The sequence below is a fragment of the Misgurnus anguillicaudatus genome, chromosome 22 (assembly GCF_027580225.2).
Source record: "Misgurnus anguillicaudatus chromosome 22, ASM2758022v2, whole genome shotgun sequence".
Taxonomy (NCBI): Eukaryota; Metazoa; Chordata; class Actinopteri; order Cypriniformes; family Cobitidae; genus Misgurnus; species Misgurnus anguillicaudatus.
This window is the reverse complement of record NC_073358.2, coordinates 38,983,242-38,999,706: the sequence shown is the minus strand read 5'-3', so window position 1 is coordinate 38,999,706 and position 16,465 is coordinate 38,983,242. Positions and strand designations below refer to the sequence as shown.

General features: G+C 37.9%; 1 protein-coding gene across 3 annotated transcripts in view; it reads left to right on the top strand.

The window, feature by feature from the left end:
* The window catches only part of npas2 (neuronal PAS domain protein 2), a 66,926-nt gene that overhangs the window by 48,578 nt on the left and 1,883 nt on the right, over positions 1 to 16,465 (top strand). For 2 of the 3 annotated variants that reach the window (XM_073860266.1, XM_073860267.1), the window contains exons 5-21: positions 397 to 488; positions 1,798 to 1,887; positions 2,750 to 2,873; positions 3,536 to 3,649; positions 5,326 to 5,444; positions 5,591 to 5,673; positions 7,240 to 7,346; positions 7,517 to 7,664; positions 9,419 to 9,500; positions 10,820 to 10,946; positions 11,027 to 11,130; positions 11,234 to 11,305; positions 11,482 to 11,640; positions 14,373 to 14,537; positions 14,627 to 14,818; positions 15,268 to 15,359; positions 16,249 to 16,459. In XM_073860266.1, the coding sequence (XP_073716367.1) occupies positions 397 to 488; positions 1,798 to 1,887; positions 2,750 to 2,873; positions 3,536 to 3,649; positions 5,326 to 5,444; positions 5,591 to 5,673; positions 7,240 to 7,346; positions 7,517 to 7,664; positions 9,419 to 9,500; positions 10,820 to 10,946; positions 11,027 to 11,130; positions 11,234 to 11,305; positions 11,482 to 11,640; positions 14,373 to 14,537; positions 14,627 to 14,818; positions 15,268 to 15,359; positions 16,249 to 16,459 (2,081 nt within the window). The remainder of the gene's footprint in view (positions 1 to 396; positions 489 to 1,797; positions 1,888 to 2,749; positions 2,874 to 3,535; positions 3,650 to 5,325; positions 5,445 to 5,590; positions 5,674 to 7,239; positions 7,347 to 7,516; positions 7,665 to 9,418; positions 9,501 to 10,819; positions 10,947 to 11,026; positions 11,131 to 11,233; positions 11,306 to 11,481; positions 11,641 to 14,372; positions 14,538 to 14,626; positions 14,819 to 15,267; positions 15,360 to 16,248; positions 16,460 to 16,465) is intronic. The other variant, XM_073860268.1, reaches the window with a different exon arrangement.

The window sequence follows — 16,465 nt, the reverse complement described above, 5'->3', positions numbered from 1 at the left end:
AGTCGCAATTATAGTATTGGAAAATAGTTTTTACTGTATCTCTTGAGCAGCATTTGGGATTCGAAGAGCAAGCAGCTTTTAAGCGCGTCACCATCTCAACACCTTTGTATGCCAGGAGTCGTTCTGTTACAGGCCCAGATCCTTTTCCTGTCTGAATCCAGGGCACAGCTGTCAGGCTGTCTGGCGAATGTTTAATGGCAACACATTTTGCTGCTTTGACAATATGCCATGTCCAACTTCCCCCATAATGCCTTGCTTCTTGATTTCCATTTTTTTTCCATTTACACATTTCATCCAAACCTATTAGTCCACTGAATCAATTTTCCAGAATTCCACAGTCATGATTTTTGTTCTCACAGCATTCCAAAACATTTTCCCTGCTTTGATGTTTCCCAGAGATCACAGCCCAAACCGAATCCTGTGAGGTCCGGCAGGACTGGAAGCCCTCTTTCCTGAGCAATGAGGAATTCACCCAGTTAATGCTGGAGGTAAAGGAGTCATGTAACCGTCCTGCTGTAGCTACTTCGACCACTTTTCGTGTTTCCCTTATCCTGTGGGAATACTCTTCCCCATAAGCTGTAGTTAAAGGGATAGTTCACCCAAAAATGAAAATGTCTTGTTCTTATTTGTTCAAACCTGTGTAAGTTTCTTTATTTTGTTGAACACAAAAGAAGATAGTTTGATTATAGATGGGCAGCACACAGTTGACGGTACCCAGTGACTTTCATAGTTGTTTTTCTTACTATGGAAGTCAATGGGTACTGTAAACTTCCATCATTTATCGAAATATCTTCTTTTGTGTACAGGTTAACTTGTACAACATGAGGGTTGGCACATGATGAAATAATTTTTGGGTATACTATACCTTTAAGTACTGGGCTGTCAACACGTCATGTATTTTACTAAGGTTTAAGATGCCTTACAGCATTGCTTCAGGCTAAAATGTGTAGCCTACTTTAAAGAAAAGCCAAATGCATTACAGATAAAGGAAACTTGTACAAGTCAGTGTGAGCTTGGCACTGTACATTGCATAGAACTGAGTTTATCTACAGTTTAACACACACACACACACACACACATGTTGTTGTATGTGATTTACGGGGACATCTTCATAGACGCAATGCATTTTATACTGTCCAAACTGTTATATTTTATTCCCCTAACCTACCCCAATCCCTAACCCCAATGTCACAAAAACCTGTTGCCAGTCTTTAATCTATGAAAAACTACCATTTAGTATGGTTTTTTAGCTTTTCCGTTTATGGGGACACTTTCTGTGTCCCCGTAAACCACGTTTATAGCATAATAAACATGTCATTATACACTATTCATGTCCTCATAAACCACATAGACCAACCCACAAATCACATTATTACTTGCTGTGAATACAAATGTTATACCTCTGTCAGCAAGTCCTTTGATTCTGTTTCTAAAATTTGCTCTAAGTTATAGTTCAGTGAAAATAAAAGCCAAAGCTTTCAAACATCAATCATTGGCGGCATGTGAAAATGCATTAAAACGTCAGCGATGCAAAACTCACCAAGTTTCAATATGCAGGCAGTGAAGAACACTTTCATGGCTTTCACGAGATTTCAGGGAATAGTCAATTAAATTTTAGCATTTTCATCACTCAAACTAATGGTATGAAAAAAATATGCATGAGTTTAAAAACACATGAAAAATTAATGACATGATTTTAATTTAAAATGAATTATTTCACTGTCACAGTACAGTGTAACTTTTCGGTTAAATCCTAAAATTGAATCCTAAAATCTTTTTTCGTTTTGGTAATGGCAGGCATTGGATGGCTTCCTGATAGCTCTTACTACAGATGGGAACATCATATATGTGTCTGACAGCGTCTCCTCTCTCATTGGCCATCTGCCGGTAAGCGTCTATGTGGGGGATTCAACAAATGATTGCATTAAACTGAAATGTTACATAATCGACTAGATTATTATTTATACATATATATAAACATGAATTCATTACTTCTGTAAATGCTACATTTTAATGCCTAATTGACCAAACTCGTGTTGTTAGTAATGCAATTGTCATGCTTTTCTAAACTTGGATAAGGCGGCCCACACAGAGCAGATTTTGTGTAGGCTGTGGCAACAGCCCTCAGGAATCGCTTAATACTTTTTACACTTTAAATTAGATCTTTAATTGCTGTTTTTTATAGTATCTGAAAATCATGAAATGTCAAGTGCGTTGTCTCATGGTGATCTTCTGAAAAATATGCTCATAATTGAAGTGGATTGTCATTGCCAGTTACGTGGCTTCGAAAATTAAAATGTAATTTGATAAGGCTGAAACAACATATCTTTTAGAGCAAATGCAAATGTTTGAGATTTACATTGGAACTGTACTGTCTTATGTATTGGGTTGCATCACTGTCTTACCATCATGACCCTTGACCTTATTAAACCCAGTAGAGCAAAGACGAGAGCTTAGCAGATCCATGTTGATGAACAGGACAGCCAGATTTCATGAACCGCTTAAGGTCATTGTTATGGATTCATCTACTCAGACTGTGATGAAAGTCTGGAGATGATGCTTGTATGGAAATGAAACCCTGTTCCTGTATTAGCAGATTTATTTGAATATTTTAGGACTGGAATCATCAAGGTTTTATGGGTATCACAATGAAAACACATGCAGAATACACTGTGGGAAATTTTGCACTGTGCATTGCTGATGGAGGAGAGCAGGGAGTGATGTTACCATGGATACTATTATGTTTCAGTCAGATATGGTGGACCAGAACATTTTGAACTTTCTGCCAGAGCGAGAGCACGGTGAGGTGTATAAACTTCTGTCATCACACATGCTTCTGACGGAGCCTACCGCTGTCGACCTTATCAACAGCAGTGAGTATACATACACAAAGACATATCGATTTTAAATGTCATACCAAGTCATTTGTACTTGAAATATAAGTTCACACAAAGACTCCAGTTATATCAGATGACCCCTATAATAATGACACAGTAGATTCTCTTTGATTGGCTGTCCGTAATATGCTGCGAGTCAATGCTTTCTAATTGGCTAGCTGCAGTGTGCTCTATGATTAGACCGAAGGCTAAGTATAGAGTCTCACGGTGTGCAGTGTAACACAGATTATCCGTTACAACACTCTGATAATCCCAAACATAGCTCCTCTTACCCTGACCCCAATCCCTGAGACAGAGAGACTGGTAGAAAGAAATTGAATAAGAGAGACAGAGAAATAATAGATCAGACGATCGACTGGTCACACTCAGTTCAGTGTACACACACACACACACACACACACAAACACACACTGCTCATGGTCTGTCAGGTCATTGTACTCTATTTTAGACTAATCTTTAAAGCCATAATAAAGAGGGCCATAACAGAACATTAAAATCAATCTTGCATGTGTGTATGTGTCTTCTTGACAAACTGTATTGCTCTGTTCCAATAGCTGCTAACAATCTCTGCTTTCTTTTCCCACCTATGCTTCTCTCTTTCTCTCTTTCTTTCTTTCTCTCTAATCACCACCTCTTAGATGAGACGCACATCGAGTTCTGCTGTCATTTAGCGAGAGGAAACGTCGACCCGAAAGAACCGCCCACTTACGAATATGTCAAATTCGTTGGAGATTTTAAGTTTCATAACAATGGTGAGTTTCTTACATCAGCCTGAGTCACATGCTGCACTAACTGAGACACTAATGATTATATTTTTGAATGTAAAAGCAAAATGGGTTGCATTATTTGGCCGTTAGATTTCGATATGTTTTTTATGGCTGATACCGATATTAAGAAAGCAGATTGGCTGAGATGAGGTTGATATAACACAAATGTATTTACAGTAAACGAGAGAAATTTGTGAAACCAAACTAATTTACAAGTCATAATTATTGTGGATCTCACAATGCAAAGCTCGACATTTTTCGATCATTTTAGTCGCATATGCTCCTGAAATTTAATTGCAGCAACCTCAAAATATATTTGGGAGCGTTTGTGCGAATGCAAATGATTGTTGTGATCTGTTTTAATTTCTTTACAAAACGTTCGCATATGCTGTGTAAAAATAAGCTAACGTCTCATAGAGACCAATGATACTTTACACGGATGACTCAGTTTCATGCTGTTTTTAGCATCCAAGGACACGAATACATTAAGTTTATATTCAGAGATGCTGTCACATAGTTCACACAGATTTTTTGTTTCATAGAAAAATGCGATCGTCAAATACACACAGACAACCCATCAAAATAAAAGTCAGTTAAATTTAATACAGTTGACAGAAATATATTACTATTGTATAAAATCTACTTTTAAAATAATACGAATAATGATTTTCAATTATTTTTATTTCTTAAGTAATATAATAACACTCAAAAAGGCAATGTTTTGATGAAAATGTATTTAGTTTTTTTATTTGATCATTTTAGAAAAGATAAATTATTGAATACAGTTTATTAAACATGCTTTTTGAAATTATAGAATGTAAGATGTGGTTTATTTAATTTTATTTAATTATTGATCTGTACTTTATTTATTAAATTTTTATTTATTGTATTTTTTTATCCTGCCTGGGTGAAAGGGTTTTTGTTTTGTGTTTTTAAATATTTGGTAAAATCTCAATAAAGACATGTTCTACAAAAAAACATGCTGTTTGATAAGAGAAATGTAATTAATCATTAAAGAAAATGAAAAGTGAAAATACTGAAAAAATAAAACAGAAAAAATGGGATGGGTAAACAAATTTAAAATAAGTAATTTAAAATAATATTAAATTATGCTCCTATAATTTTCAATGTATGTTTCAAAATTTTTGCTGGTGCTCCTAAACCTAACTTTTAAATTTGGGAGCGCCAGTGCTACCTACTAAAAAAGTTAATTTTGAGCCCTGCATTATCCCGCTTATTGCATGGCTATTTAGCTCATAAGTAAAGTAAATAACATTTAAATACTGATTTGAAATATTTTATTTGCTCGTTTTTAATGACTACAGACCTTGTGCAAGGAAAACCCGCTTACTTTCTGTTTTAGGATAAGACAAGATGTTCAAATGTCACTATTTGGTTTGATCATTTGTAAATATAATTTCATACGTGTTATTAAAAGACATATTTATATTTTATTTTTGTGTAATACTAAACTGTACCTGTCAAACTGATTTGCAGCATCCGGGCTACCGTGTGTTATTAGTTTTGAGCGGTTGTTATTTGGGAATATGTCACGGCTGGTCAATCAGAATCAAGCATTTCAACAACCAGTATAATACAACCAAACATTATAATTGTTGATGCACATGTTACTTGATTTGACTGGAGACTTTGTGCTGCAGTGCCTCTGTCTTCATGTAACGGCTATGAGCTGGCGTTTCCACGCACACTGCAGTCCTCACTGGAGGAACAGATCTGTCTCGTAGCCACGGTGAGACTCGTGACCCCCCAATTCTTAAAGGTAAGAGACGACCTTCCCCTACATACATACACATGCACTTATGCACTTAAACAAATACAGTAGGCACAAAATCAATATAACACACAAAGTGCTTGTATTCACTATTATGTTAAAGGAAGGACATACATATTATGTGTGTGTTAAAGGATCTGTGTAATGTGGAGGACGTATGTGATGAATTCACATCAAGACACAGCCTGGAATGGAAATTTCTCTTCTTAGATCACAGGTGGGTCCAATGCTACTATGACTTCATTCGTGCAAACGACTCTTCACTTGTTCTGCATGGGCACTTTACTCACTTTGGTTCATTAGATTTGTGATGATGTCATTCATTTGTTTGATTCATTTATCAGTTGCTGACCCATTTACATTTGTTAATTCAGACTTTCCACCATCTCATAGCCAGCTGCGGGGGCAGACATGTTGTCGGACCTGTGTGTGAGTCAGTTCTCACATACATATTTAATGTGGTTTATTTTTTCGCCTGTGTCCATTCATAAATACACGGGTAAAGATTTTCTACTTAGAATGCATTTGTGACCCCTCGAGAGTTACATAATTGCATTCATGTTTGTAAGGAACTGGATGTCCTGTTCCCTACGGATCTAAAATTGGACATTCAGTCTTTTAAAACTTTTTTAGGTGAACGGTGTCATTTCTGCATCGCTAATGTCAACAAGTGGAACTGCAAAAATAATGGTTTTCAATGGTACGCTCCCTCCTTTCAGGCAGATTTACATCATTGTCATTTTTTGTAATTTGTATAATATGATGGAAAGGGGATCAAATATTTAACATTGGTCTGGAGACTAAGCTTTTATAAGCTCAGGCTTGACTGCATTTAGTCTCATACATACATACTGAATGTTGAATTGTCCAACTGCAGTTGAATTGATATTAAATGGAATGCACAACCAAAAAATGAGATTTCTGAAAAATGTAAAAGCCGGAGTTATCTTGTTTTGCAACGAAACTCTTCATACATATATATATATTATATAGGTATTTATTAATATAAAATATAAATTATACATAAATATACAAATGTATACATGCATGTTTATATTTAAGAAATGTTTACATGTGTGTATACATTTGTATATTTATGTATAATTTATATTATATATAAATACTTAATTTATAAAAATATAAACACAAGAAGTTGTATTTCAGTGTATTATTTAGTTACGACCATATGGTTAGAGTTATGTGGACCTTTCAGATGGTTTTGAGGAGAACTAGTCTGGTCTTGGTTTTGACTCGGTCTTGCACTGTCTGTTTTGGGCCTGATATCGTCTTGGTCACAATCTTTCAAAGTTTTGATCTTTTGACTCCGGTCTTGATTTAGGTTGTCTTGAATACAACACTAGTATCGAAACATCAAAGCATTGTTAATCTAGACTTGCATGAGATGCTGACAGCTGTTATTGACTTGCCACCTGGGAGGAAACACTTGCCCTCTCAAAATAAACTAATCATGGCTTACTATGAATAGCGCTACAGTGGCATCTTTAATAGAAATATTTTGTGTGATGCTGCATCCACACTGCTTGAATCTCTGGTTGCTATGGTGATGACTGTCTATGAGGGCACGGTCATCCTGATCATCCTTTTAGTTCCTTCGGTCACATGACTAAACAAGAAGTTCACGATGGAAGTTCATTAAGATTAATGCACTTTCACGTGAATTTAAGGAAAAGCTCCATTCCTAAAAATGACAGATGTGTTTGCCGTTATAATGAGAGCAAACAGTGTGCACTGAACGTGTGTGTGTGTGTGTTTGTGTCTGCAGGGCCTCTCCTATTATTGGCTACCTGCCGTTTGAGGTTTTGGGGACATCGGGTTACGATTACTACCATGTGGATGACCTGGAGCTCATTGCTCAGTGTCATAAACAATGTAAGTTCCATGTCTCTCTCTCTTACTTGTTCTTTCTTTTTCTCTTTTCAAACTAGGTCAGTCTTGAAACAGTGTTGTTTGTGTGAATCAGGAGGTGAAAAAAGACCCTGTTAGAAGCTCTCGGATGTTTTCCGCCGCTCACTTTGCGTCTGTGTGTGTATGTATTGCAGTGATGCAGTGTGGGAAGGGAAAATCGTGTTACTATCGGTTCCTGACTAAAGGGCAGCAGTGGATCTGGCTACAGACGCACTATTACATCACATACCACCAGTGGAACTCCAAACCAGAGTTTATCGTCTGTACACACAGCGTGGTCAGGTAAAAACACACACAAAGTACATATGGAAAATATGTATATACCACCCAACACAAATTGGCAGGTAAACACACATTCATTCATAGGTGTATAAATGAATTCTGTTCAAAACTCTCACATACGATACTTCTCCTCTTACATTTCTTTAAAAAATAATAAATACATATTTAAACGTTTCAAAGCTTTTGCATATTTGTTTATAAATAAAAGTGTAAAATCCAAGCTGTTAAAATGTAATAAATGGGTTAACAAATTAAAGTAGTTTAGCACGTGGGTCTTCAACAGGGGGCCCCTTGGGGGGCCGTGGTGGTGTTAAATGGGGTCCTCCAACCATTGGGAAAATTAAGTTAGGCATAAAAAAAGGCATTTAATAGGCTAATACTAAAAATTAAACTTGATTAAATGAAGGTCCCCTATTAAAAACTATTCTGTAAAAAGTTATGTAGTATGTTAACAATGTGATTGTGTTTACATAAAATTATCTTTTTTTAATATCTTTTTAACATATACCTTCATAAAAAGTATGTAAATTCAGTCTCCAATTGATCCTTATTTCTCCTCTGTATCTATTAAGGGGTCCTTGGCCTTCACTGGTTTAGCATATACCGTTTTTTGTCCTATTTGTCCACCTAGTGGTTTGTTTGCGTTACTACAGATCTTAATTTTTGACCTTAAAGGGATAGCTCATCCAAAAAACTTCTTCATTTATCCACCCTTATGTTGCGTTTAACCTGATGAGTTTCTTTCATCTGTTGGACACAAAAGAAGATATTTTGGTAAATTATGTTAAGCACAGAGTTGATGGTACCCATTGAGTGACTGCTCATCCGAGGGGTGCGAATTGTCACATGTGTTGCTGGCGTTTTCAAAATATGTGTTTGTTGCGTCATGTGAAACATGTCCATCACGTGTTTGTCAAAATAAGTGCCTGCTGCACACGCGTCAAAAACGTTTATGATAAACAAAATACACGCAAGACACTCCATTAACAGTAAACTCTGATTACGCATGAGATTATGCGAGAATCTGGCAAACGCAAGGGTCTCTTTTATCATAAACCCTTTAGACGCGTCTGCAGCAGGCACTCATTTTGACAAGACACGTGATGCACACAAGATCTCTCGATGCGCAGAACACATATTTTGTAAAAAACATACACGACGGGCTACATACATGTTGTGACGAACTTCGCACCGAGCGCCCTCAAAAAAAGAAGTCACTGGCTGCCACTGATAAATACTATGGAAGTCAATGGTTACCATCAACTTGCATGGTTACCATCATTTATCAAAATATCTTCTTTTGTGTTTAACAAAATAAAGTAACTCATACATGAGGGTCGGTAAATGGTGACAGAATTTTTATCTTTGGGTGAACTACACCTTTAACTTGAGGTTAAACATTTACCTCAACACATGTTCCTGGCTTTAAAAAAATTGTAATTATACAAAATGTAATACATTCTTCTGTCTTTCAAATGGCATTCCATTTTGGCTAATATCACAAGCATTCTTTTTTTAATTAACTTCTCTCCTCCATCCATTCTTGGCATGTAACACCCACTTTGTGATCCGATCATTTCCAGATGGATAAAATCCAGGTTTCGCCCTACATTTTGTCTGGTCAAATATCCTGTTTTACTCAGAAATGTGGCACATAACTGAAGTGAAAACAGATGCAAGATCATCTGGTGTCTTTTCATGGTGAATGAACAAAATGCTAATTTGCACGACCTCTCTTTTATCTTTCTGTACAGTTATGCTGAAGTCCGAGCAGAGAGAAGGAGAGAGTTTGGATTGGAGGAAAGCTCAGCTGACATGGCCACATCCTCAGTCAAGGTGCTACACATACCAGCAGATACACACACACGCATGTTTACTAACTTGCCTAATTCTATAGCAGGGGTTTTCAAACATTTATGTCAGCCGAACCCCCTTGACCCAAATTATTTACTTGAAATATCCCCTTTATGTTCCCCCGTCAAGAGATTTTAAGTAAAGATTTCAGTCATTTAATAGCAAATTTGCAAATTTAATTTAAAAAAACATTTATTTTTCATTTATTTTTACATAAAATATATATTTCCATTTTCCATCTTAGTATTCTGATATATTGTAATGTTGTCCCATTTACAAACCAAGGATTTAACCATTGAATAAAATGGTCTATTTTTGCCCTATTTGGAAGGGTCATGAATAATAATGTTGAGCTCTGCTCTGATTGGCTTTGCTCTGCGGCTCATGCCAGTAGCTCACAATAGTAAACATGTTGTGGTGTACATCTTAACTGTAACGTCCCAGTCAGTGTTATGTTGAGATTGGCCTGTTTTCCAGCAGTATTTTGCATGCACAAATTTTACATAAAAATGAGGAAACAAAAGCGTTTGAGGCTTGTAATAAGCAATAAGCCCCAAGAAGCAGTGGGTTACCAGTGCATTTTATAACAGCTAAGGGGCGTTGTTAGGCACGACGTGAAGCGGGGTGCCTAAAACCCCCTTAGCTGTTATAAAATGCACTGTAAGTTAACACCACTACTTCGCGGGGCTTATTGCTTTTATAAAACGGTTACTTCATATACATAACAGGATTTAATAAAATAAAACACAAATAAGTTGTATTTATATTAGTACAAATATTACTCTTCCGCCAAACAAAGTAGATCCTCAGAATCAAGTGTGACTGCAACAGATCGCAGTTCCCCACCAACACAGACAAAGTAAAGACACAATGAAAATATGATTTAAGACTAAGGAGTTTATTTTCATAAATCAGTACGCAGCAACAATGGTGCAGTGATACCTAATGCGGTCTGACCATGGGGTTACCGGGGTATTTTATCACGGCTTAGAACGCGTTTCAACCAATCAGAATGAAGAACCAGAACGGGCCGTTTTACAATATGTCATTACCATGTACAGAACTCTTATTATTCATCTATGCCTAGGTAAATACATTTTTTTTAATTCTATGGCACCTTTAATTATTTTTCATCAACTCACAAATTCCTTCGGAAAACCATCAGGGGACCCCTTTTTGGGAAACCCTGGTGTATAGTATTGGGGCGTACTATGGGAACTTGCTACTAAATGTTAAATATGCAACCTTAGACTGCCATAGATATATTTTACAGCAATATAATTGTGTGTGTGTGTTTGTAGGGGCAGGAGGTGTTTTTGGACATGTGTCCTCCCTTAGACGCTCCACGGGACAGAATCAGCAGCACTCGGTCAGTATCGTCGCAAAGCTCTAGAAAATCATCACACACGGCGCTGTCCGACACAGCTTGTGAGTACACACTCCTCTACCGGCATATCTTACCATACACATACATAAGATAATGTAAATGGAATCCTGTGTGTGTGCAGCGAACTCATCGGTGAGGTACACAGAGGCGTGCACATCGTCGCAGCAATCTGCTTCCATCGGTCCTGAGAAGAGTTCAAGCAGAATGTCACATAGTGGATCGAAGGTACAAACTCATACCAACAAACTCTTGGATATCTTCATTTATATGGCCAGTAAGAAAATGTGTTTGTGTGGACCTGAAACCTTCCTCTGTTTGTGTGTTGTAGACCTTGATTCAGAGGCAGAGCTCCTCTGTACCTACCTCTCTCTCCCCCTCCTGCAGTCAACATTCCACCATGGTCAGCCCCCCCTTCTTTAATTCGCTCCATTTCCTTGTTTCTATCTCTCTGTTTAAGTAAAGCTTCAGTTTAGCGTTGGTTGTAATCTTAGAATAGAATTGTGTGGGTGTTGGCTCTGTGTATACTGGGGTGTGTGAGTGTCCTCCAATTTCTGTGTATGTTTGTGTGGGTTGCAGCCACAAGCTTTGTACGGATTCCAGCAGCCTCAGTTAGGCGTAATGCATCAACTAAAGGAACAACTGGAAGAGAGGACACGAATTCTACAGGCTGACATCAAGACACAGCAACAAGAGCTGCACGACATTAAAGAGAAACTGCAGCTGGCTAACTTACAGGTACGCATGCAATTATAATCATGCGTTATTAACTGTTAGGACTGGGACGATTAATTGTGTGAATCCTCTCACTATGCTTCTCAATGAATTATGGTGAAATGCCGCTACATCCAAAAGCCAGAGGGCGCTCTCGTGCATAAACTTTATGTGCGGTGCAGAAGTACCACCATTTACACGCAGCTCCAGGAAATGCCCATAAGCACATTTATATCAAACCTTTTCAAGTATTTTCATAACAATAATGAATATTTATTATGATTATGTTTGACAAGTGTTGCTTTTTCAAATGCATGTTATAAACGACTTAAGCTCGGAATACACTGCAGGATTTTTGCACTCCTATAAGATCATTACCTTATCACACTGTGCGACATGGATCGTTTAGTGGTAAACAAATACCAGTACGCAGGTCGTAGCAGCAAACAAACTGTGCGGTGATCATGCTGAATTTCTGACACTGTAACTGCACAAAAGGCCGTCAAGTGCATCTTGGAGAATAGCGCATACGCGCATCACACCGCATGCGGGGACGTGCGCCACACGGCCACAATGAGAGAGACGTGGTCTGGACCGTCACTGTCTGGAGGATAACTAGCCAGTTTATAAAACATCTCGGAGAGTAGCGCGGACGCGCTTCACACCGCGAGTGTGAACGTGCGCCACACGGTCGAAATGAGAATAGACGTGGTCCGTCATGTCTGGAGGATAGCCAGTTGATAAAACGCGTGTTCGTGAGAACTGTTAGTGGATTTATGTTTGGGGTTTATTTAAGCCTGTTATTGCATTAGTCTATAGTTCTTCTAATGTTAAAGTAAGTTAGCTGGTGATTTTGTTGTTTGAGCAACCTGCTAAGGTTTCACGTGTCTGTTGATATAATTGTTGAGCGCTCTTGCTCACTTTATGCATGTGCATTATTTACATGCTGCAGTTACACTCCTTTAAGATAATGTAATTAATAGTGGGAAATAATCAGTTTTTACAATTTTTGCGCTATCTATCATCGTACGCCAGACGTTCTACAACATCTGCTTTAGTTTGTGTTTATTAACCCTTTAGTTTCACTTCATCACGCAGCTATTCCCATTAGAGGTATCTGTTAAAAACATTTAAATTCATTAATAATCTATTATGTGTTCATTTTTTGTCATAGTTTCTTCAAAATTAAGTTTTATTTGAGTGTTTTTATTTGAATATTTTATTTATTTATTTTATTAAAATATTTTAATTTTCATCATGACGCATACGCCCCCCTTTGATTGCCACGCCCCAAACAACAAACACCCGCCCAACCCTACCACCTTAACTAACAAATTTTCTGCGGGAAACCCTGTATCGTAGGCTATCTTTGGACACAAGACAGGGAAAACGGCCATCTTTGAACCTCTCTCACTGTACAACATGTGAAGACCCACGATGGCTATCTTTCGTTTGGGACAGCCAAAAATTGTGCAGTGTGTCCCAGGATTTAGACTCAAAGTGATTTAACATTGATAGGACTTCCTACTGATCAAGCCCTATTGTCTCAGCCCTATTAGCTGTATTAGTGCAAGTGTTGGTCAGATAGAATATAAAGCAGATAGAAAGATGAAGAGGTTGTGCGATCACTCTCTTTAACTCTTTCCCCGCTATTGAAAAGTCATTTCTTCAATTAAGAGAAAACATTTGCATGAAAAAACGTGTTCCTGATGAGTTTTTATGTTAATTTGTAATACCGTGATTATCCAATAGATGGCGCACTTACCCAATTTATAAAAAAACTGAAGCAAAAAATGATTTACTAATAATTTTAAAATCTTTGTATGTTTTGATAATCATTCTGAATCTGATCTTCTTTCACAAAAATGCAATTATTTAAACTTTTTGCTAAAAATTTTTACATTTTTTTTAGAAAAATATCCATATTTAAGAGTTTTTATAGGATAAAATCCCATTTTTCCCCATTTTGTTTGTTTGAAAGCAGAGGGTCTGTTTTTTCATTTGATATATTTGTATGTTTATTTATTTTTAGAAGAAAATTTTTCCTGGAAGGCATTTTGTGAAACCTTTGTAAAAATCATGCAAAAAAAAATGCTGGCGGGCAACTTTTCAAAAAAAAAGACTGGCAGGGATTGAGTTAAGTTAATGGATTTAGTTGAGTCTGTTGTGGAGGAAATTTACCTTAAATTTTAACTTAACTAACATTAACACAAAACCACTGAATGAATGTCTTTTGAATAAATTGGATTGGCAGATGCAAGCCAGATCTCATTGGCTAGTTGAAAGCCCTCCCATAAGACTCACTCCCTGTTAAAGCAATAGTTCACCCAAACATGAAAATTATTTAGTCATTTACTCACTTACTGATCAGATGCTCCATTGACTTCTATAGTAGGAAAAATAATATTGAAGTCAATAGGGCCTCTAATCGGTTTGGTTACAAACATTCCTCAAAACGTTTTCCTTCATGTTCATCAAAACAAAGACATGTATACAGGTATATAACGACATGAAAGTGAGTAAATAATGACAGATTTTTCATCTTTGGGTGATCTATCTTTGCCAATGCTAATGACAAGCAGGCACATACTGTATGGGTGTACCCAAACTCTTGGCCATATGTAACCGATAATCTAGCAGTGAAGTATACAGTACTTCCCCAATAGAGGGAAATTTATTGTCCCGACCTAATTTATTAACTTACTAAGAGTCACAGGCTGGTTCTGAACAGTGTGTTTGGATCCATGTGACTGCAGATGTTACTTCAGCAACCGACACAGGGAGAATTTGACGGTTCTGGTCCACAGCAGCAGGGTCCAGGCAGGCCGAGCCAACACGGCACCAACCCCAAACCTCAACACTGTGTTTCACATTCATCTCACACACTGCTCAGAGAACAGCCCAGTAGCTCATCTGCTCAGGTACAATTGCACACATAAACGTATACAGTATACCCGCTCACAGACTCCCACGTGTGCGCACACAATAACTCTGTCTGTTTTGTGTTTAGGGGCAGCCAAGGCTGTTGCAGAGTGGACACATGCAGGCTGTCAGTGTTCCAATGCAGACACACACCAGCCTGACCACACCATTCTACAGTAATCCAATGATGTTCTCTCCCAACCACGGACACAGAACGCAACAGGACACACATTGCCAAAGACAAGTACAGACTGAGTACAGCCAGGATGGACAGTTACGGTAACAAAATAGCTAAAAACACTAACAGGGCAGCTCAGTGTGTAGCACTGTTACCTTACAGCAAGAAGGTCCCCAATTTAGGCCCCGGCTAGGTCTGGTGGCCTTTCTGTGTGCATGTTTTCCCTGTGTAAGCGTGTCCTCCCACAGGCCAAAAAAAATGCAAGGTGGGTGAATTGTAGATACCAAATTGTCCCCAACCTATGTATGGATCAACCAGTTCTTGCCATGAATATAGCCATAGCATTAGAATAAAAAAAGAAAAACACTTACACGATATATGGTGTGTGCTCCAGCACTTTTTAACGGGTTACAGATTATAAAAAGTATACAGAGATGCTTTGCTCACAGAATGACTAATGCAGGAAAATTGCCAGACTGATATCTAAATCAACTGAAAACCCAGCTCTTTGATTGGCTGATTTTAATAGGGGGTGTTCTCTGATTGGTACGATGCTGCTAAACCAGCCAATGCAGACGCTTGTAACTGACAGTAGTGGAGGAGCTCAGTTTTCCCAATGCAGTTCAACTATTCAACAAACCAAGTGAGTGTGTGCTTGTTGGTGTGTTTGCAAGAGCCCTCATGGCTTTAAAGGGACACTCCAATTTTTTTGAAAATATGCTCACTTTCCAGCACCCCTAGAGTTAAACATTTAATTCTTACCGTTTTGGAATCCATTCAGCTGATTTCCGGGTCTGGCGTTAGCACTTTTAGCATAGCTTAGCACAATCAATTGAATCTGATTAGACCATTAGCATTGTGTTTAAAAAATAACCAAAGAGTTTTTATATTTTTCCTTATTTAAAACTTGACTCTTCTGTAGTTACATTGTGTACTAAGACAGACGGAAAATTAAAAGTTGCAATTTTTTAGGCAGATATGTACTAGGAACTATAATCTCATTCTGGCATAATAATCAAGGACTTTGCTGCTGTAACATGGCTGCAGGAGGCACAATGATATTACGCAGTGCCCGAAAATAGTCCCCTGATATTGAAAGATACTATTTTTGGCTGCTATGTAATATCATTGCGCCTTCTGCAGCCATGTTACGGCAGCAAAGTCCTTGATTATTATGCCAGAATGAGAGTATAGTTCCTAACCATATGTGCCTAGAAAATCGCAACTTTTAATTTTCCGTATGTCGTAGTACACGATGTAACTACAGAAGAGTCAACTTTTAAATAGGAAAAATATCCAAACTCTTTGGTTATTTTTAGCGCCATGCTAATGGTCTAATCAGATTCAATGGATTATGCTAAGCTATGCTAAAAGTGCTACCGCCAGACCCGGAGATCAGCCGAATGAACCCCAAAACGGAAAGAACCAAATGTTTAACTCCAGGGGAGCCGAGCATATTTTCAAAAAAGTGGAGTGTCCCTTTGAAATCTAAATTGATGAATTGTCAATTTGTGAATGTTTGTATATTATAGATATCCTCTGGACCAGCAGATGGTGGCTCCATCCTTACCTGTGCAACAGGTGAACTGTAACGCTGTGCTTGTCCCCTCCCCTGTCTTCACGTCACCAATCATGATCCCCCATAATAGTTTCATGGCCCACCAGGCCACGCCCACCTACACGCCTCACCCGTCAGCCACACCGCAAAGCTTATCGCTGCAGCAACCTCAGCAGTTCTTTCAGGTACAT